Source organism: Gobio gobio, assembly GCF_949357685.1.
Source record: "Gobio gobio genome assembly, chromosome: 1".
Classification (NCBI taxonomy): Eukaryota; Metazoa; Chordata; class Actinopteri; order Cypriniformes; family Gobionidae; genus Gobio; species Gobio gobio.
In genome coordinates this window covers 39152807-39175838 of record NC_137097.1, presented here as the reverse complement: position 1 = coordinate 39175838, position 23032 = coordinate 39152807, and the positions used below count along the sequence as shown (strand labels likewise).

Sequence of the window (23032 nt, the reverse complement as noted above, 5' to 3'; positions counted from 1 at the left end):
GTATTTACCAGGCGCACGCCAGGAGCGGTTCACAGCCGAGGAGACTGATGTTCTTGTAAGAGCAGTGAAAGACAGAGAAGTGAAGTTCTAATGTTGTACATTATGGTAAAGGTGATTTCACAGTCTTTTTTTTTCCAGTCTTTCAGTTTTTTCAGTTTTTCAGTCGATTTTTTTTCCTGGTTCTTGACGGACAAACCAATTTGTCAGATGTCCTTATATACATATATGTCTTGCCACTATTGGGCAAACAGGTCTTATCCTTAATTATTACAATTAGCCTGAATCATTTGTAAGCTAGATTTATGCCTATTTTTTCACATCTTCGTGGCACACCACAATGATTTCCGTCATCTCATGTGTTAATATTTTTTTAGTGTAACAATTTATGATTTGCAAAAATAACTGTTGCATCTGTGTAGGTTACATGAGCAAAGTGTATGCGCGTTGTGCACGCTATACATTATGGTCAAGCATGCGCCCTTAAAATAGCATGATGAACAACGCGCAACGCGCCACTGACTTTAGACTAGGTTTTTTCTGGTCAGTGGCGCAATTGTTTAATGGAACAGCAAAATAGCACCAGGGATTGTTTGCGCCGGAACACGCCTCCTTTTTTGCGCTGAACCGCCCAGGTAGCGCAAGTTCATTCACTAGTTTAGCGACGTGCTTCTGTGGAGGGAAAAGCGCGCTTTGCGCGGGTGCAAAATAGGAATGACACATGCGTCGGTGTACAAAGTCAATTGCGCTGGGTGCAAGATAGGGCCCAGGGCCCTACATGTGTTACGTAGCCAAAGCCTTTCTCTTCACAATGAGATGTGTCTTGAGCCTCTCATGTAAACCATGAACTCACTATAGAGGCAGCATCGTGCAAGCTCCGACATTGGGTTTGTTAGGACAGCTCCTACTGCCTCTTTTCAATAGCAGAGACTGCTGAAACTACAACCTTGTGTATCTATCTCAAGTGCCCATCTTAGACCTGTCTGTGTTTGAACAGCTTTGTAATAAAGAGAATCTGGGTGCTCATAAGAATAGACACATACACTATACAGCTAAATACAGCTTCACTCTTACGTAATGCTTCAGTTATTTCAGGGGAGTTACAACCGCATTTTAAAACTTGCATTAGTCCCAAAAAAATCAGTTATTGACAACCTGAATTTTTTTTGGGTAGGATTTACTTTGAAACTAATTACTAGTAAATTTTACAGAAATTGCTAGTAAATTTTACAGATAATGACAATTAACATTAATTCGGAAGTACATTTTCTGAGATTTTTATTGTAAAATGTACAACCCCAAATCAGAAAAAGTTGGGACAGAATGGAAAACGCAAATAAAAAACAAAGAAGTGATTTCTAAATTTACTTTGACTTGTATTTCATTGCAGACAATATGAACACAAAATATTTCATGTTTTGTCTGGTCATCTTCATGTCATTTGTAAATATGCATCCTTTCCTGTCATTCAGACCTGCAACACATTTAAAAAAAAGTTGGGACAGGAGCAATTTAGGGCTAGTAATGAGGTAAAATGGTTAAATAATGATGTGATTTGAAACAGGTGATGTCAACAGGTGATTGTAATTATGATTTGGTACAAAAGCAGCATCCAAGAAAGGTCTAATCCTTTAGGAGCAAAGATGGGCAGAGGATCGCCAGTTTGCCAACAAATACGTGAGAAAATTATTGAAATGTTTAAAAACAATGTTCCTCAAAGAAAGATAGGAAGAGATTTGGATATTTCACATTCAACAGTGCATAACATAATTAAAAGATTCAAGGAATCTGAAGGAATTTCAGTGCGTAAAGGACAAGGGCGAAAGCCTAAGCTGAGCAACCGTGATCTCCGATCCCTCAGGCGGCACTGCATCAAGAATCGTCATTCATCTATAAGCGATATCACCACATGGGCTCAGGACTACTTTGGCAAACCTTTGTCAAGTACCACAATACGTAGTTACATCCACAAATGCCAGTTAAAACTGTACTGTGCCAAAAGGAAGCCCTATGTTAACAGTGTCCAGAAGCGCCATCGACTTCTCTGTTGACCGAAAGAGAAAGAAAAAAGCATTTCCTTACCATGTGTTCAAGAGAACAAAATTGTCACTTCCTGGGAAATTGGCACAAAACATCTGTTTTGTTGAATTTGCTACAATCACGGAAGCCACTGTGGCTCTTTTTTAGTACATCATAAATGACTTGCATCTCAGAGTGTGCAGATGAGAAATGCAATAAACATGTCGGATGCTGGTGTTTGTAAATGCAATCATGTTAGATGCTTCTGGGAGGGAATTGAACCAAAATCATTCTGACATTTTGGCTCAGGCATTTCAGAACAATCAAACCAACATTTCAGATGTTGTGCAATAAAAATTGGTCCGTTGGCTTGTCCAATTATCCAATCACATCCTCTGTTGGGCAAAGTCGCATGAGTTTTTTGTTGTTGTTGTTGTGCACCAAGGGATTTATTTGGCAAATGTGTTGTTTTCTGATAAAAAATGTATCCGCCTCAATTTAGGACATTTGTTTTTTATGTGCATTTTTAGAATTTATTTGCATCATAGTGTTTCCAGGCAGTGTTTTTCATACGATACCCCTAAATACGTATAACAATAGGTGGAAGGAAACATAGCTAGTGTCAGTCATCACTATTTTGGGTAGATCATTTGTTTTTTACAGTGGGAGCGAGACGTATTAAAATGGGAATGTCCATCAAACATTCAAAGGAAGGGAAAAATCTGTCAGGTTTAATATACTATTAAATGTGTAATAATGCTGGTTTAATAGCTGGTCTGTTTTTAGGTAACATGGATGAAAACAGCAGACTTGAAAAATGTATGTTAACACTTTATTTCGATGGTCCACTAGACATTCTGCTAACTAGTAGGTAGTAGTAACTTTGTAACTTTGCACCTACATGTCAACTAACTCTCATTATTGTATTAGTAGACTTTCTGCTTAATATCTGCAAACTCTTTATTTTCATGCTCCCCAACAGATATTCTAACTATAAGTAACTTTGCAACTAAATGCCAACAGTACAGTCTACTTATACTCTGAGAGTTGGCATGTAGTTACTTATAGTTAGTAGAAAGTCTAAAGTGGACAATCGAAATAAAGTGTAGCCAATTGATGTTTTTGGGGTTCAGTGACAACACCCACAAAAGAGGATAAATTAGTATGAAAATTTAGTTTCGAGGTAACTCTGTCTAATGAAATCCTACATGAGTACAGTGAGTCACACTGTTTTATGATGCAGTGAACAGGATGCCTCATCTCCCCATTTACTGCTGCCCCCTCCTTCCTCCATCTACTCACTCACCCTAAACTAGCCAGGCATTATTTTTATCCATACACTCCACAACTCCAGCTGTTGTCTTCTCATCTGAAAGAAATGTGTGTTCCGCTAGTGTTGCTGTTAATTAAGGATGTTCTGTAAGTATGTTTGCTAACTCACCCTCATGTAATTCCAAACCAATGAAACTGTGGATCATCTTTGAAACACAAATTATATTTCTGTTCCTCCATTAACTCTTTTCCCGCCAAACACAGAATTTTCCGTTATTTGTGAGAAAACGCTTCCCTGGGTTTCGGGTTTTCACTGTTAGACGCTAAGGGGGTGCTATTACGCATCTTCTGAATGAGTACGGAATCTCCTGATCAAAACATAAGCAAGGAAAACGCAAAAAAACATGCGATCGTATGTAAACAGATGCATATGTAAAGTAACGTGATCATCAACATTAAACATCATATAAATCAAAACTGCCTAATGTTACTGAATGAAATGTCGAAACAAGACGTGCTCTAGGACTGTGCAAGCATTAGGGGTGTTGATGGATTCGATCTACTCAAAGGTTCTGCTCTACAGAGAGCTAGTCACTCTCTGCTCTCTCCGACGACAACATTTTTGTCCTGTGTCGGCCCCCGTAGCTTCTCTATGTGCTCTGAAATGGAGGGGGATGAAATTCACAACCTCACCACTAGATGCCGCTAAAAATCACACACTGCACCTTTAAAGAGGACCAATGACAACACACTGATCCAGCCGACCAATCAGAGAACATTGTGCTTTTCGGAAAAAGGGGCTTCATAGACAATAAACAATAAACAGGGGTGCTAGCATTTTTTGCTGTCGAATTGTGCTACCTACTGTTTTAATGGATGATCCGGTTCCATTTGGAAATCTTCCTCCTCCAATGTCCCCGCTTGATTTCCTGGGCCCATCTCCTCTGCTGGTTTTGTCCAGTTCCCTGGATCCGTCAGTGCTTCTGGTGCTGTCCTGCTCCTCTGTGCTGCCCTCTGCGTTTGCTCCTTGCAGCTCTCCAGTGCCGCTTCAGACTGCCTGTTCTCCAGCTCTACACGAGGATGAGGGTTCACCAGCATCACATCAAGATCTCCACCTCGACCTGTCATCCCTCCGGCTACACCCCGGCTCTGCGCTCCCTCGACTGTGCCGTGGTCCGCCAGCCCTGGGGCTCCCCCGGGCTCCCTCATCCCTCCGAATCAGCCTCGGTCAGTCATCACTCTGCCTCTGCCGTGGACTTCCGGGTCTCCGGCTTAGCCTCCACCCTCCACCCCTTCGGTTCCACCGGGATTCTCCTTCCCTCCAGCTTCCTCATTGTCCTCACTCCCTCTGTCGTCATCCCAGTCTGCCAAGCCCCCGTCTTCGCCTCAGTCCCGCAAGCCAGCAGCCCCACATAGGGCTTCCGGGCCGTGGATGTCACACTGGTCCGTCGGCCTCTCCGCCTCCATCAGTCAGTCCCTTCAGTCAAGGCTCCACCCTGACTCCTCCAACTGTCGGCTCCACCTTGGTGTATGTTTCCATCGGCTCCTCCAGGTCCCTGTCCATCAACAGCTCCACATCCACCTCCTTTATGTCCACATCCACTTTATTTCCAGATTCAATTATAGGCTCGTTCTTACATACTAGAGCAGTGTTTCCAAACCGGTTTGCCGTCTGACGAGAGCAGGGGTGCCGTGTAAAAGTCCTTAAAATAATTTGTGTTCACATTTTTCAAATAATTCTCTCTTTGTAAATTTTGTTCAATGCATGCGAGTGCTGCCGTATGTTCGAATATGACCAGTCATTTTCGCCGTCATCACCCGGGTGTAGTGCCAAAAGACGCGAATGAGAAGTTGCGCGCGCTGTGAGAAAATTTGTCTGCAAATATTGCGCAAATATTGAGTTCTCTTTCAAGTCTTGCTCTTGAACGGACAAACTCACACAAAAAGTATGTCAACATGTCCATCTTAATGAGTATTCTAGCAGACATAGTCTGTTTATGCCTTAAGTAAACTTTATACAGTCGAGAAAGACGACGCATATCCATGCATTAGGTCTTAAAGGGGCAGTAGCCTTTACTGCTGTCTGTTTAATGTCAAACAACTAAAGACAAGGACATCACTCATTGCTCTTGATTGAATAGCTTTTGTAAGTTTAATAGGATTAATCTTTATTTTATACAGTCAAATATGCAATGTTATTTTACATTTGATCAATTTCTGTACATGAAAACTGTTAGACGTACCTGAAAAACCTGAAAAGTATAGTTATAAAAATACTTAAAAGTATTTATTTGTGCTGCTGTATGTATTTAAATGATTTGTTCTTATTATTTTCTTTATTTTTATTTGACAGAAGTCCTTTTTTCCCTGAACATAGCAAATACTGAACCGTACCGAAACCGTGAACCTAAAACCGTGATACAAACCGAACCGTGAGCAATCTACCGTTACACCCCTAGCGTAACGTATGCGAGGGGGTGCCACAAAATGGAGAACATTTTCAAAGGGTGCCATGACTGAAAAAAGGTTGGGAAACACTGTACTAGAGCATATGTGCACTCTTCAAAATGCAGCTTTAAATCTCTTGACAAACTAAAAGATGTAAATGACATTTGTATATATTCTAAATAAAAGCTATAGATTGTTCTGAATGTCATCTTGCTTATTTTGCCCCAGATAAGGATTTATTAAGTCCACATGTCATGCAAACAAGAAACTATTCTTCTAACCACAGGTCGAGAGCTGTCCCAGACAGTAACATAGTGTTGATTCCACACTTACCAGATGTGGGCCATATCTGGGCCAAAACTATATTTCTGTCTGGGTTTGTTCAGACCACACAACTTTGCGATGCTGTTTGTGAATGTTCGGTGAAACTATGGCTTCGGGAAACACAGACTCGTTGAACTATGCTGTTAACAACAGAACCTGCGACCATAGTTGGCTTACGATGCTTTCGGGGAACACCCCAGAGTGTTACTGACAGACTGAGAAGACAGGTGCTGCAACAATGTCAAATATGTGAATATATATATATATATATATATATATATATATATATATATATATATATATATATATATATATATATATATATATATATATATATATATATTTTTTTTTTTTTTTTTTTTTTTTGCATGAAAAACTATTCTAGTAGAGCCCAACAAAATCAAGATTTTATTAAAGGGCATAATAGGCCCTCTTTAAATGTCATCACCTAATTAACATTCATTAAGACAGCTTGTTTTGGTGACAACTGCGTCTATGCATGCAGAGTAGACACTTTGCATACTGAATATCGCAGACGAAGCACTGGAGAAGCATTTGGAGTATGCGATTCCGAACACCTGTGCTGTATCTCCATGCTACATCCAGCAGGAGAAAGCTGTTTCACAGTCTTTAAATTCAGTAGCTCACATCCTTCTCTCGTCATCATCTCAACTCTGATCTCGTGTGTACACTTACACCCTAGGGATGTGAAGCTGTGTGTTTAGGAGACTGTGTGAGAAGGCTCGGGTGTGAGAGGAAAACCTTATAAAAGAGGGAGAGGAAAATAGAAAGCGCAGCTGTTAATGCATCAGCAGAAATGTGTCATCATTATGAAAGGTGGGGGCTGAGAAGAGATTTGACAAAAAGCGAAGTGCAATACATGACGGGTCAGGCAGCTAGCCTGTTACCATGGAGACACCGGAGTGGGTGGGAGAAATGCTTTCGTGCACCAAACACGTTGCTGACCGTGTCTCTGCATGTGGTGTTGTGTATACACACATGCTCCGGTCACTGAGCACATTGCCTCCTGTTCCAAAACCCACTGAGATGCCTACATAGACAGATTTATTATGAAGCCATAGTTGTTCTCCTGACGGTTTAGTATGCAGCAGCATTATTATATCATCTTGGATAATTAATTTTGGATAATTATAAAACAGCATTGCGTGTATCCTTTGTGAAGTCAATCTCATAATGCACTCCAAATCTGTAACAAATCTGTCAAAAGTTTGGGATAAGTAAGATAAAAAAAAAAAAAAAAAAGAAATTAACACTTTTAATCAGCAAGGACACATTAAATTGATCAAAATTGACAGTAAAGACAATTATAATGTTACAAAAGATACAAATAAATGTCTTTTGAAATTTATATTCATCAAAGACTCATGAAAAAAAATGCACCACAGTTTCTACAAAAATATTAAGCACAACTGTTAACATTGATTAAAATCAGAATTTTTTCTATATTAAATCATCATATCAGAAAGATTTCTGAAGGATCAGGTGACACTGAAGACTGGAGTAATGATGCTGAAATTCAGCTTTCCATTACAGGAATAAATTACATTTTAAAATATATTCAAATAGAAAACATAATAATATTTCAGAATATTACTGATTTTACTGTATTGTTTGATCAAATAAATGTAGCCTTGGTGAGCATAAGAGAGACATTTTACAATTATTATTGAACTTATGAACCATACAATATCTATTTCAGTCTCCCTAAGAAGACAGCTGCCTATGTAGGTAGTATACCGCAGGTAAGCTCACTAGGTTTTAGTACACAGTCCATTAGTGTTTTGTTGCATTTGTGTGTGTTTATACCATCCCATGTCTATTTCGGTTTCAAGGCATTGACCTTTCAATGGTTCACATGAGCAATGACAGACGTCATATGTGGAACGTGGTGTCCACAGCGAGATGTGTCAGCATATCAGCAAAACAAGCCACTTCCTCCATTTCGGGGGAAACATGGCCATTGTGGTGAAAAGTTTTGCAGATCTGGATGTTCATGCACTTGTCAACTGAGAGAGAGAAAGATGCTTAACATGTGTCTTTGTGTGAATGTGTGTGTCTTTGTCCACTGCTGACAGCAGGATTACAGTGAAAGTCAGATTAAATCTCAGTTGTTCAAAATGTGACACCTGCCCCTGCGGTGTCCTTGTAATAATGACAGAGTGTGAAATGCTGTTGGCCTGAGTCCCATCGCTTCTGCTTCATTAGCATATACAACCAATCAAACTGGACAGCTGGGAGGCACGTTTAAATGGCTACTTGAATCTGAATTGCTGCATCCTTATACCCCTTCCAGAAGCTTAAGATCAAGCGCCCGAAACCTCCTTCTAGTCCCACACTCACACCTACAAAAATACATCACCACTGCACTCAGAAGACTTGAAATATAGGGCACAAGTTGCATTGACTAATTTTTATGGTACTTTTATGGTGCGTTTTGTCATTTTGGAGATTGGCAGTGTGAATCGCCATCCATTTTGGTGTATGAAAATAAACAGGCATTCTGCAAAATATATATATATATATTTTCCATACAGGTTTTCAATGCCATTACGGTAAAAATAATATAGCCACATTTTTGTTTTTGTATGGAACAATTTACATTTATTGGTATATAGCCAATCAAACTGCAGAGCTTATTTGCATACCTTCAGCTTTCATTTATGACAGCCATATCGCTGTCTCTCACTTCATTAACTGATAAAACTGTGCAATTTGCATTTCATTATGAATAACCAGTGTCATCTCATATCTACTGTACTGTTTTTTAACCCTATACTGCATCATCATGCATATTGCGTCTCAGTGATTCTTGCAACAAGAAAAGCAGATTTATCTTCCATTAGCACTGGTTGGTTTCATCATGTTCCTTCATGGACAGGTGAACTGTTCAAATGTGATGCCCACCAAATCAAATTACTGACAGCAGCTGCACATGCTGTTATGAAACATTTAGATAACCCATGTTATTGTTTTATCAGCTGTTAATAGCATCCAATAGTCTCTCCCTTCGTAAAGCCTGTCAAAATGCTGGTAGCACAGGCTCATCCGGGTAACTGTCACTAAAGTTGCTGCTTTACGCTTGCTGGGAAAGTTTTTTCCTCTTGGAAGTTTTGCGTTGGAGAGCTTATCAAATATTAAAACTCAAATCAATATTTTGTGTACAGTTATTTAACTATGTCATCGGGCATCGCAGACTCGCTCTCTTTTATTTCATACAAACGCAACTGTTGCCATTTTGAGACGATTGTTTTGTACACTGTAATGGATTAAAAGATAAACAGGAACGATTTTAAAACAGTTTCATCTCATAATTATTTGTAGTGAAATACTGCAAAACTAGTGGTATGACTGTACCACTTATTCTCTGGTTATTGTACATCCAGCCCTTGTTATCGCAGAAAATTTGCATAAACTAACATTAAGAAAGGTTAATAAATGCAGTGAAAACATTTTTCATTGTTAGTTCATGCATTATCTAATGTTAACATATGGGCCTTATTGTAAAGTGTTACCATCATTTTTTTTCTTCTGTGGATTAATATGCACAGATTAATTGTTGACCACAAGGCTATAAATATGCAAAGGGATAATTTTGATATCATGTGGACTTTAAAGGTCAGTAGTCAGTAGCCCTTTATCTTACAGTGTCCTTGTTAGATGTAAAATGTAGTTACTGCAGTAATATTTATAAATTATGCATAATTACATGCAACTAACCTTAAACCAAATCCTAACACTAGTAAATACATGTAGTTCATTTTTATTACTCAGTACTTAAATGTATAATTACACTCTAACATGGACAACTTCAAATAAAGTGTAACCAAAGGTTTTTTTAAATGATAAATGGGGAAAAATGTAGGCCCTATCTGACAGATGGGAGTACTGTTTGGAACCTTTTTGAATACATTTTTAGTTTTGATCCGTTTATGCACAAGAGGCACATAAATTACACATTTCACCTTTAAACATTGTCAGTGAGCCTTTATGCACTGAAGTCTGTGGTTTGGAGTCCAGTAGCAGAATTTGACACAGAGTGTGTGTTTGTGCACCCCAGGTGGCTCCCCGCTGAGTGAGCTGTCATGGCCGTCCTCTCTGGCAGTGGTGGCTGTCTCCTTCTCTGGACTCTTCACGTTTGTCTTCCTCATGCTCGCCTGCCTGTGCTGCAAGAAAGGGGACATCAGCTTCAAGGTGAGATCTCAGTTCTCATTAGTCATTTCATCCATCAAAACGGCCCCCCAAATTAAAAGAAGATGAGAAATTAATGTCTTCTCCGGCACCTCATCCTAATTTTTTATAGATGCGTCATGGGTTACTCAGGTCTTTTTTTACAGCAACCTATTATAATTTTTGTTTGATGTCACTTTGTTTCTTCCCAGGAGTACATCATGCCATTCAGCCTGTTTGGTTTGATGTGTCCTTCTTGTCATGTACACATGTACCCACCAAGCCTAACAAAAAAAACGTCAATCTTTCAACTGGTGCTTTCCAGTGCAAAACAAAAGTGGTCTTTTTTACTTTATTTCAAGGATTAAAGCCTCCATTTAATTCTAAAATTAAAATCTAATTTGCTCTATCTACTTCTGTATTGTGCATCCTTTAAACACGTGAAAACCTGAAGATAACTATAATAAACTATGAATACATTTATGCTGATCAGATTATTGTGATTTTAGCTTAGCCGTTTCAAGTGGAGTCACCCATATGCATTGCATTCATTTCAGTCAGGATGCTGCTTTATAAGACAACTGCCCATGTAGGCAGCGGGAGAGCTCACTAGGTTTAGGAACAGAGCCATAGCATTTCTTTGTGAAGTATGGCACATTGAACCCAGCATGGCTCTGATACATGGGCTGATTTTGAACCTAATAGAAATAGGTTTTGCTTAAGAACAAAAATGAAAGTGAGCATGGATGTTGACAGAGATATGAACAGACGGACAGAGGGATAAGAGGGGTTATCAGGTTTTGTTTCGGCACACACTGTTGAGGATTAATGTATCAGAATAAGCGGGCTGTATATGTCCTCATGCACAGCAGCAGTGGGAGTATGGCACATCATAAGAGCCATCGCAGCACCCAGCTACAGTCCTTTAATATGCCCATAAAGCCCTTCGTCTGTACTGTCTGTTTTTAATAGGATCGTCTGCTCTAAGTGACTGTGTGAGTGGGTGGATGGTTCGTCCATCTCTGTCCCACACTGGGCTGTCTCTGGCAGACTGTGAACAATATTCAAGTCCAGGGATCACAGTGGCACAGATAATTATCATGGCATTTGGTGTTCTGTGGGAATCGCAGGGATGCCACCCTGTGGAGAGTCTGTCTATGTTCGTATGGGTGTTCAAACAGAAAACAAGCTGACCTCTATAGAAAGCAACAGAAAACATGGACCACGGTGGGATTAATACTAGCAAATTAGAGATTACTATGATGTGCATTGTGTATGAATTTCTAGTTTTACCTGCTCATTCTAGCTCATTAAACCAGCACTTAAGCCTCTAATCATATCATGCAGACTGTGATTTAATTAAATAAGTATGTGCTCTCCAGAGTGGCACTGCTCATTTAGATATGTGCAGCCTATGATACAGCTTCACCGGACCACAAAATCATCAGGGAACCATCAAGGAGATACAACTCAACCAACCATACCAAAATAGGCCAAAACAACTATTGACAAAGAACAGGAATAACACAAGGGATATATATATATATATATATATATATATATATATATATATATATATATATATATATATATATATATATATATATATATATATATATATATATATATATATATATATATATATATATATATATATATATATATATATATATATATACACACACATGAGACTAACAAGGGGAACACAAAACACTTGTGGAAAAAATCAAGGAACAAATCAAGATGAAAAACTACAACTATGGCATATTGTCACGGTTGGTAGATCCGTTGTCTCACTCTAGTTTCATGTGTGGTGTGTGTCGTTAAGTCATGGTTAAGGGGGGGCGTGGCTGATCAGCGGCCAGCGGTGTATGATCATCTCAGCCTATTTTGTGCCCTCTCTCCCATTTCATGTTGTCAGATCGTTGTTTGAGTTTCCCGTCTTCGTGCCTGTCCTGTTATCCCGTTGTTCACTGTGTACTGGACCTTGGATGACTTCACTCCCGATGTCACCACGGATTCACCTTCACGTTCACTCTGCACTTCCAGATTCCCATCTCAGTCCCTGTGTCACGCTCTCCTGCCTGCTGTGTTCCTGGTCGTCTGCCATCTCCGCTGGGACTGTAATTTGCATCGATCTATCTTTACCCTTGAGTATTTGGTCTAATAAAGACTTGTTGAACTTGCATTTGCTTCCGTCCTGTTTATCATTACACATATGAGACGGCAAGTGAAACAAAAGTCCAAAGACAAACACAGAGATCATGACAGAGCCCCCCACATATAGAGTGGATTCCAGATGCTCCAAAAACCAACAAAAGTCCAGGAGGGTGGAGGAGTGGAGGCGGATCAGGGGGAGGGATGGAGAGGAAGCAGGACTGGAGACTGAGGCAGATTGGGTAGCCAGGGCAGTGCTAGGAGAGCAGGAGGTCAGGGTGGAGCAGACGGGACAGAAGACCACCTCAATGGAGCAGACGGAGCTGTAGACCACCACGACAGATTAGACGGAACTGAGTACCACACGGCAGAGCAGGAGGAACTTGAGACCACCACGGCCGAGCAGACGAAGCTGTGGACCACCATGGCAGATCAGGCGGAATTGTATACCACCACGGCTGAGCTAAAACAGAGAACACAGAGAGGTTAAAACAGCCTCCATGGACATAACAGGAAGCATATACGGCTTCCGACTTTGGGGCACCGGACGTGGGACCACCGGACTTAGATGCGCTAGGACCACAGGACTTGGGACCACCGGACCTGGGACCACACTGGACAAGCATGCATGGAGACCCTCAGACTTGAAAGTGCTGAGAGCACCAGACTTGATACCACCAGACTTGGAAGCACAGAAATCTTTGGTCTTGGGACCACCAGATTTAGGGGAAGGGTCCTCCTCTACCTCCACTGAATTGAAAGTAGATCCACTTAACTGGAGGGCGTAATCCAGGAATTCAACCAGCTACCTCGAGGACCATCACAGAGAAGTATAGGTTGGAAATTATATTAAGTCCATAGCAATAAAAATCGGACTGAGACCACTGGACTTGGGACCACAGTATTTGGAATGCGCTGGGACCACCAGACTCGGGACCAATGGACTTGGATGTGCTGAGACCACAGGACTTGGGACCACTGGACTAGGATGTATTGAGACCCCCGAACTTGGAAATGCTGAGAACCCCAGACTTGATACCACCAGACTTGGAAGCACTGCAATCCGTGTAATCCAGCAATTCAACCAACAACCCTCGAGGACCATCACAGAGAAGTATAGGTTGGAAATAATTATTGAGTATATTATATAGCAATAAAAGTCAATGAGGGCAAAGTCTGGGAAGTCTGTAAGATATGCAGTGTCCATAAAGTCTCTGGGGTGGTTCTCGAGGGAACGGTAGCCTTGATGGTGCCAAATTACATAGATTGCTGGATTCATTAGTAGGTCAATTGTTCTGTAACGAGAACAATGGACTGGGAGACACAGAACACAAAGAATCCAGAGAACTAAGAGCCATAAGGGAGATCCAACACATCCAAACATGCCAAAACAACGACTGACAAAGAACAAGAGAAACACAAGGGCTACATATACATATACACGAGACTAACAAGGTAACAATAGGAAACACGAAAAACCTGTGGAAACAATTAAATCAAGGTGAAGAACCACAAAACTACAACAATGGCACATGAGACAGGAAGTGAAACAAAATTCCAAAGACAAACACAGAAATATATACAGCTGCAAGCAGCAATACCGGGGCCAAGCGCAAAGAAGAAGACAAGACATGCCAAAATATGCTGGCAATGTCAGATCAACTGCAGCAATGAGCAATTAAAGACCTATTAAGATGATTTTAGGCAAAATAGCTGTAAAATGATAAATACAGTCAATAATAATGATTTAATGATTTATCACTTTTAACCAATAGGTGGCACAGTTACGAAATTGATGTGGTGTGGTCAGAATAAGGGAACAAGGACGCATGCAAAGATTGGTGTTAATATATCAAAGCAGGGTGTCAGTATAGTGTCAATATGTCATTGCAGAGATATAGCCTCAAGAGGCCTTTTCATTATAAGTATGGACCACATGGCGGTGCTGTTTTGAAACCTTTTAAGTACCTTAAAGGCATGGTGCTGATGGCACATACCAAGTTTCTTAATGATACACCAATTCATTTGTAAAGTATAGCATTTTATATCATAATTCTGCATTGTAGTCAATGGAAATGTCATGTTTTGTTCTATTATAGCGCCACCAAGAGGCACAATTCTACCATTTTTTTTATGTGTCCTCGGAGTGAGCCCATACATGTCTGTGTCAATTTTGGTGAAAAATATCTTGTTTCGTTTTGGAGTTATATACATTTATATGAAAAAACACATGAAAAATGACTGACACCTGACTTTTATTGGATTTTACCCCCCCTTACTATCAATATTTTGACATCTGGGCAATAGGATTTAACTATCAACCTATGTTTCCGAACTTCTGACGCTGGTTTCGTCTCGATCGGACTAGCGGTTTCGAAGATATCAGCTAATGTTTTTAAAGCGCTAAATTACAACGCTGCACAAACCATACGCCAAAACCTGGCAAGTCTGGTATCATTGGACTTGGCGAGGATTCAGGACACAAAAAAAGTTACTCCCGTGAAAATAAGTCAAGCTCACCCAAAGTTATAAGCATTTGAAAAAAAAATCTCCACTAGGTGGCGCTGTTCCGAAACTTCTTGGGCTCATTCAGGGCATCGAGCTGATGACCTATGACCCAAGGAGGGGGTGGCATTTGCAGGAGCATGTGGGACCAGACCACATCTTTTCATCCTGATTTCACATGTATCTCTGTAACAGACAGCCATGTTGGTATTAAATGTTACTAAAGCCTCTTTAGGGATTGTGTGTATTTTGTGAACGAGAAGCACACACTGCTCATGGAGTGAGACAGCTGCTCTTCCTGAATGGAATACAGCTCTCACTCCTCGGAGCTACAACTATTGCTGGAGTCTAATTGAAATGAGTTGGCTGCTTCACACTGGCGTACTTTTCATCAAGATGTTTGAGGTTCTTATTGTGCATCTGTTGGCAAGAAACTGATTGTGTGGCTGCAGTCCTCGATGATCTGACTCTGACATCCTGTGCCAATATCAAACTGGCACTGAAAAACATGCTGCTTTCTTGTGGACACTTACTGTCTACTGTCCATGTATGTCAATAGACATATGTCATAGCACAGCTTTGACAGTTAGTCCCTGCTGGTAGATGCCACAACCACACTATTATACTATTATAAGTAAACAGCATGTTTCTTATTAGAACACGTTAGCATAGTGGATGCCGTATTTAATTTGATGCAGCAGATAGAAGGATGGGAGTACAATATGTTCAATTTGTCATACTATCAATGTCTAATTTTCACAAAATACTTTTTAGACTGCTGTAAAATTGACTGGACAACTACAGTAGTGGCCAAAAGTGAGGGGGTATTTGTTTTTAATGACCCTACAAGTTCAAGTAAGCCATACAAATCTGAAGAAAATATATATATTTTTCAAATATTTTGAATATGAGGGCAGAACAAAACACTAAACTTGGTAAAAGGTAAAACTATTTGGCAAACTACAGCTACAGGGTTTATTTTACTACTATTCAATAAATAAATAAATAAATTGCATAGAAAAACAAAAAGCTCAGAGGAAAAAGCATACACTGACTACAACATAATCAGTTATTAATATTTTGTTTGTTCTGTATTGTTTTTACATGTTCATAATTTCTTTGTATGGCAGCCTGCATTGCCAAAAATAATATCCACACAATTTGCGTTTCATTGCGTTATCACAAAAACAACTGACTCCAAGAACAACTATGCAATATGCTTAGAAAATCTTCACAAACCTTTAATAATATTTGAATAAAGGGTAAATATGTCAATTCTCTTAGGCCAGACATCACTTTTGGCCACTGCTGTTTACAGTATATTCAATATTTCATAATGAACACAGTCAGACTCAACAAAGTATTTGCATGATTGTTTAAATATTGTACAATATCGTAGCTCTTATTGAACTGTTAATAGACATACAGACACTGTATAAGACAAAATAAATTCTGTATGGCAAAATGTAACAGATTCACTGGAGGCGAGTGTAGATGAACCCAAGTGCAGTTTTATTGCCAATAATCCAAAGTGAGTAAACAGAAACCATGACTTGACTTGACTCGACTCGACTCGACTTGACTAAAAACTCACCAACAGTGGTTTACAGGAAACAATACTCGACCAACTTATAAGGCAAGTATGAGGACTATGTATACAGAGACTAGGGGAGCACATGACTATGACCACCAATGAACAGCCAGAACTCAACCACACGACAAGACAATTGACCAATGAGAACTATGGACACATGACTAGACCAACCAATGAGAACATGACACATAGACAAGGAAACCAATCAGAACACGAAGTCACATGAAACTAGGGAAGCAAATGACATGATCACATAAGGGCAAGGAGGTCACACGACAAGAACCAGGAAACATGACTATGATAATAAATGTCAAAATAAAAGACATGAAACAAACAAAACCCACTGTGACACAAAAAAGAGGGGGGAAATAAAAAGATATGGTAAAGTAAGTTTTGCTGCTTTATTTTTGTGGAAACACAAACATACTTTTTTTTTTTTTTGATGAATAGCAAGTTCAAAAGAACATTTATTTGAAACAGAAATATCTTTTGTAACATTACAAATGTCTTGAAATCTTAAAAGGATGAGGCAGAGAGGAGCAAGCCAACATTTTCCAGCCTCATCTTCTCTTCATCCCTTCATGCACATAAAACATGTGGAACCAGCGGCTCACTTCAAATGAAAGTTTTTATCGACTGCTGGTGAATAAAGATAAACTGCTGCCTCCTCTTCAAATATGTCCTGTTAGCACTTTAGTAATGCACACATAATGAATGAATAACAGCTTGAAGTATGAAATATTTAGATGGACTGTGGGAATTAAGTAAAATACTTTGCACCCTCAAGTGGTTTTAAATGATATTGCATCAAATTGGCTTGCATTCATCCACCGCCCATGATAAACACCCATGAGCAGATGCGGTTCAGTATAGATTTTCTATTGAGAGCTTGCTTTACATTGAAAGTGGCAAAATAAGATTACATTTTATGATACAAATTGAAACTACACACAATTACCAGTACCACAATTAAATCAATAAGTGGTCTCATACAATATGTATAAAATCAAAGCTACTATTTTTTTTAATGCAGGAAAAAGGTGATCTTCCCATCTGATGCTCGAAAAATAGAGAAATGGCTGTTTTTCCTTCCTCTGGTGTTTGCATTTTAGTCAGAGAACAATTGTAACATTACAAAAAGAAATATTGCACTTCTTAAATAGGAGAGGCACTACAGCAGAAGATAAGAGGTGTTATTGTAATCAGACATACAAAGAATATAAGGATAAGCAAGCACAGAGAAACATTCCTTTATAGGTAAAGTCATGGACAAAAGTCACAATTGAAGAATTGGCTCCCCTTCAGTTAATAAGAATGTAAACTGAATTGGCCACATTTGAATTGGAATTTCAATTGGATTGACAGGAAAAGAATTTCATGAATTACAATTCATAGACATTCATTACAACCACGCAGCAGATGCTCACAACTGCTCCTATTCCTTTCTGTCAACAGCAAAACTGATGGAAAGAGGGTAAATGACTTTATTTTGCTGAATGTACTATAAAGACTAAAGGACAATTTGGTCTTAATATTGGAACTGACACAAATTTTATAATACATACCACACTGTAATAAAATGTTTGTATTTTTTACAGAAGGAAAAAGCTATAGTAAAAATACAAAGTTCTGTTATGAAACTCTAGATGGCACAGGCTAATAGGTCCTTAAAGGATTAATTCACTTTAAAATGAAAATTACTCCATGATTTACTCACCCTCAAGCCATCCTATGTGTATATATATGACTTTCTTATTTCTGATGAACACAATATGAGTTATATTAATAAATATCCTGGCTCTTCCAAGCTTAATAATGGCAGTGACGGGGTTCATTGAGTTTGAAGCTCAAAAAAGTGCATCCATCAAAAACGTACTCCACACGGCTCCTGGGGGTTAATAAAGGCCTTCTGAAGCGTATTGATGGAGATTTGTAAGAAAAATATCCATATTTAAAACTTTATAATATGTAGCTGCGGCCAGACCGCTACATCTGACATCATACGATACGTCATACGACGTCATTCTGACTCTCGTGCTAAACACAGAGACTGGAGCTTTCAATGTTGCTGCTATTGGTTCGGATAGCAAAAAAGAAAGAAAGTGTTATTTGTGTGCAAATAACAGCAGCCATTCCTTTCAACAGAAACAACTAGAGAGAGAGAAAGTGTGTGTGTGTGTGTGTGTGTGTGTGTGTGTGTGTGTGTGTGTGTGTGTGTGTGTGTGTGTGTGTGTGTGTGTGTGTGTGTGTGTGTGTGTGTGTGTGTGTGTGTGTGTGTGTGACCGACCGTGTATTCGCACGCGGCTGGGTTGCAGCCACTGAGCTATAGCCTAATGCCTAATAATATTGATCGAACTAGCCTTTGTGACGTGTGTTATAGAAATATTTTATGCACAGATCAAAGACCATGCAGACTTGCCTTAAAATGTTTAACAAAATAGAACAGTCATGATTTGATCGTTACAAGCCAATCACCAGAACCAATCACAGCGAAGAAGGCTTGAGTGACATAGATTTTTAATCAACTGTAAGATTTAAAATGTACATGTATCTTTCTGTTCAGGAGACTCACTTGGTTGTTGTGACCAGTGATCTCCCGGCTGTGAATAAAACTTCATTCCTTCAAAGAGCAACTTGGGAGTCGTGTCAGTTTTATGCTGCGCAGCTGAGGAATAGAAGTACTAAAGATTTTATGCTCAAAAGACAACTAAAGAAACAGCTAAGTGTGATTGAGGTAGTGATAGTAACTTCTTGACGGCACCATACTTTAGAGAAGTATTGGATTGTATTTTAAGTATTCGGGGAATTACCTCGAGATACTGTAGTTTATATTAACAACTGGGAGTTGTTTGAATTGTCAGTGGGGAAGTCAGATATCCGTATTGAGAATTTCCACAACACGTGGTTGTGTATGATTTGGCAATAGGGGACAGCCTATACGTTGGTCAAAATCCGCAAATTTTTTAAACATGTTTGCTCGTAAACATTCGAGCCGTGACCATACGAGCATCAACATCGGTTACATCCCTTGCCCACCGCAGCACCGCCCCCCCCCCCCCCCCCCCGCCGTTTTGATTTCTTTATAGTAATAAAAATTCATTCATTCATTCAGTTCAGTTAGAGACACTACAGTTAAAAACTGAACGTGTCTGCTCAATGCAGCGTGAGCCGAATGAGAGTCGCAGCACAGATCAGCAAGAGGACTTAAGAATGAGGAGCTGACTGACAAGACAACGGTGGAAGATTTGAAGAATTAGCGATTTAATAGCCCCTGCCGGTGATACCGGCATTAGCGGTATTGCACCATCGATTAACCGGTGGGAAAATTAGCAGATCTATTCCAACAAGACCAAATATATCAACATTGTCATAGACATTACCATGCCAAACACCCAGAGAATTATCATGACAGAAACCTGTTAATTAGTTAACAGGTTATACTGTATACAGTGAAAAATGGCAAATGGTATGCATTAGATGTAATTTTAGCATAAAATACTATGATGAAATTTATTGATTTTATGATGAAACACAGAAAAAGTACATTCCCAGAAGCTTTTCTGCATCCTGTTTACTACCCAAATCTAAATTGAGATCAAATACAATAATTGAATTCACGTTGGTTATGGCACAGATTCAATACTGCAATTCAATTCCCCAACACAGATGCTCAACAATAGTCAGACTGTGTGAGAATGAGCCAATATGTGGAGCTGTGGGAGCTGAATACTTGTTGGCTATTGGGTCCAAGCAAATGATTGCTCAATTTTAAAAATGTGGCATCCTGCGTTCATAACACAAGATACAACACTAGAGACTTTCATTTGCATTCATACTGTGATAAAAGAAACCATTAAAATTCCATATTAATTTCCCAGTATGTGTGAAGTAATTGTGCTGGCACTGCTTGCGTCTCAATTGTGTCATTGATTCTCTGTGCTTTTGTTCCCTGTAGGAGTTTGAAAATACGGAGGGGGAGGAGGGCCAAGCTAACCTTTCCACTTTAGCCTCCCCCAGCTCTCAGAACGACCCCGAGGTTTATATCCTGCCTCTCACGGAGGTCTCACTACCTGTGTCCAAACAGCCCAACAAGTCATGTAAGAATCGTATCGTTTTCATTATTTACCCAACACAAAAGGAGATGTTTTGAAAAATTTGTTTTTTCATGGAACGAGTTTGGAATGAGTGCTTGTCATGTGATTCAACATGCCGGCAACTACGAGAAGGCAGCCCAAGTTTGAATGGAAAACATGATTAAGAGTACTTTCTGCCTAAAGGCGCCGATATACTCACGGCAAAGTCCATTTTCATTATTCGCTCAAAGGGTTTATAAAGAAGTTTGAAATCGCTGCACAGTGATATAGTGATATATAGTACATCTGATCACCTGATCATTAACACTGTGAGCCCTATTTTAAAGGGGTTATGAATTGAGAAATCAACTTTTCATTCAGCCTTTGATATATAAAAGTTCATCGTGATATAAGAATATCCTGTAAGTTTCAGAGCTGAAAACTTCCTTTTAAGTCAAATAAAAGCTTTTACTGACACCAGGTCCAGAAAACGCCCAATCTCAGAATGTGCCAAGCTGTGACGTCAGAGTGTGGTGAAAAACCGCCTTAACAGAAGAAGAACAACGCCTGATTCTGTAACCCTCATTCATATAAGCTTCATTCGGATTCCAATATTATGAATTCATGGATTTTTAATGAATATTCAGCTTATGTGTGTAAGAGATTGCGGGGTTTTCCTTCATTTCACCACGGATTTGTTTGTAAACAAGAGACTGGATTTGCAGACAGGATGAGATTACAAGAATGAATGAAGCAACACACTAATGTCAGTAAAAAAAAAAAGTTTTTTATATGTGATAGTATTGCATTGTTACAGATCGTTTGATATCTATTTGATTATGTGTACGTGTCTAACTGAACATAACTTACCACGTTGTCACAGGGCTCGCAAAGCCCAACGTCCCGGGTTTATGTGTTTCCCAGACGGGCTACCAAAACGTATTCCCGGCCTGCCGACGGGCCATCTTAAATAGTGAAATAACATTCCTCTCTTGATGTGCGTTGTTCACTCTCTTGACTGGTTATTTGAAGAAAAAATACAATCGCGGAAGTTTTGAGCATGCTGATTTGTCTGACTCTGCAGTGAGGCTTGTGCGTGTGTGTTAGTGATGCACGGTTCGCATTATATCCACCAATCGGACGGGCCAAGTAATAAAAAATAAAATTCCAATTAATTGCGGGTGGATGAGAGATAAATCATTGTGTTTGTTTGATAAAGACATTTTGCGAGCCCGAATCTTTCCGGTGTTCTTTTCCCACACGCTTTCAAAACAATTCCTCACGTGTACTCACGGGGGAGCCGATCGCTCATTATAATATGCAGAGCTTATCCAATCATAGCAGTGGGCGTTTACTTCCAAGTCTTCATTGCGGCACGCCCATAAAAACTGAGCGTTCCATGAGAGAGGTTCAAAACCAGGGTAGAAACTAGCACTTGCACCGCGCTTGCCGTCGCATTACGCCGGGTGTATGATAGGGCCCTCTGTGTTTTAACAGAGGTGTTTATAGCTCATCATTGTCAACACTTTGCATTCACACATTGCAGGCAGACTTCTGGATGCGTTTCTCATTAATAAACAATACTGGAAGTGAAGTGGCACACTACGCAGATATTTGTCCCTCACATTTCTAACGGCCTTGTGACAGGAAGAGTAAAGAACAGGACCTCTCTCTGTGCCCATTGTAAACGGATGGTTTCGGAAAAAGAGCAGTGGCCTTGTTTATGTTCTCACAGTGCAGAGAGGGGTGGGGAGTGAACCATCTCTGGAAGCAGAACACACATCTGTCAGTTGCATAATGCGCCGTGAGACCGGCCCAGAGGACTCCTGGCATGATGGATGCATGTGAACTGGACTGCAGAAGGGAAAGGAAGCTATTAATGCATGGAGCACTAGAGAGTACAGATGGAAATGAAGCTGTTTTTACAATATTTCAACAGATATGAAACAGATGTGTCCTAAACCCAAATTGCTGTAGATTTTCATCTCTTTAGAAGAGATCACATTGATTTGATAGTGGTGTTTGCTTATATTTTGGGTTAAATAAATTACTTTTATTCAGCAAGGATGCATTCAATTAATCAACAGTGACGTTTATAATGTTACAAAAGATTTCAATATTAAATAATTGATTTTCTTTTTTCACTCAAAAAAGCAGCACAACTGTTGTCAAACTCAACATTGATAATGAGAAATGTTTCTTGTGCATCAAATGATTTCTGAAGGGTTATGTGACACTGAAAAATAATGATGCTGAAAATCAGAGGAATAAATTACATTTTAAAATATAGTCAAATAGAAAACAGTTATTTTAAATTGTAACATTATTTCACAATATTGCTGTTTTTACTTTGTTTTTGGTCAAATAAATGCAGCCTTGGTGAACATAAGAGAAACATTTAGCAAAAAACAAAAAATTGGTAAAACTTTAGTTTAGTGTCTAATTCTCACTATTA

The 23032-nt window shown here is 39.4% G+C and overlaps 1 protein-coding gene across 7 annotated transcripts in view; it reads left to right on the top strand.

The window, feature by feature from the left end:
* The window catches only part of aatka (apoptosis-associated tyrosine kinase a), a 65287-nt gene that overhangs the window by 26170 nt on the left and 16085 nt on the right, over nt 1-23032 (top strand). For 4 of the 7 annotated variants that reach the window (XM_079829395.1, XM_079829393.1, XM_079829394.1 and 1 more), the window contains exons 2-3: nt 10139-10272; nt 20460-20601. In XM_079829395.1, coding sequence (XP_079685521.1) covers nt 10139-10272; nt 20460-20601 — 276 coding nt within the window. The remainder of the gene's footprint in view (nt 1-10138; nt 10273-20459; nt 20602-23032) is intronic. The other 3 variants (XM_079829399.1, XM_079829397.1, XM_079829398.1) reach the window with 1 other exon arrangement.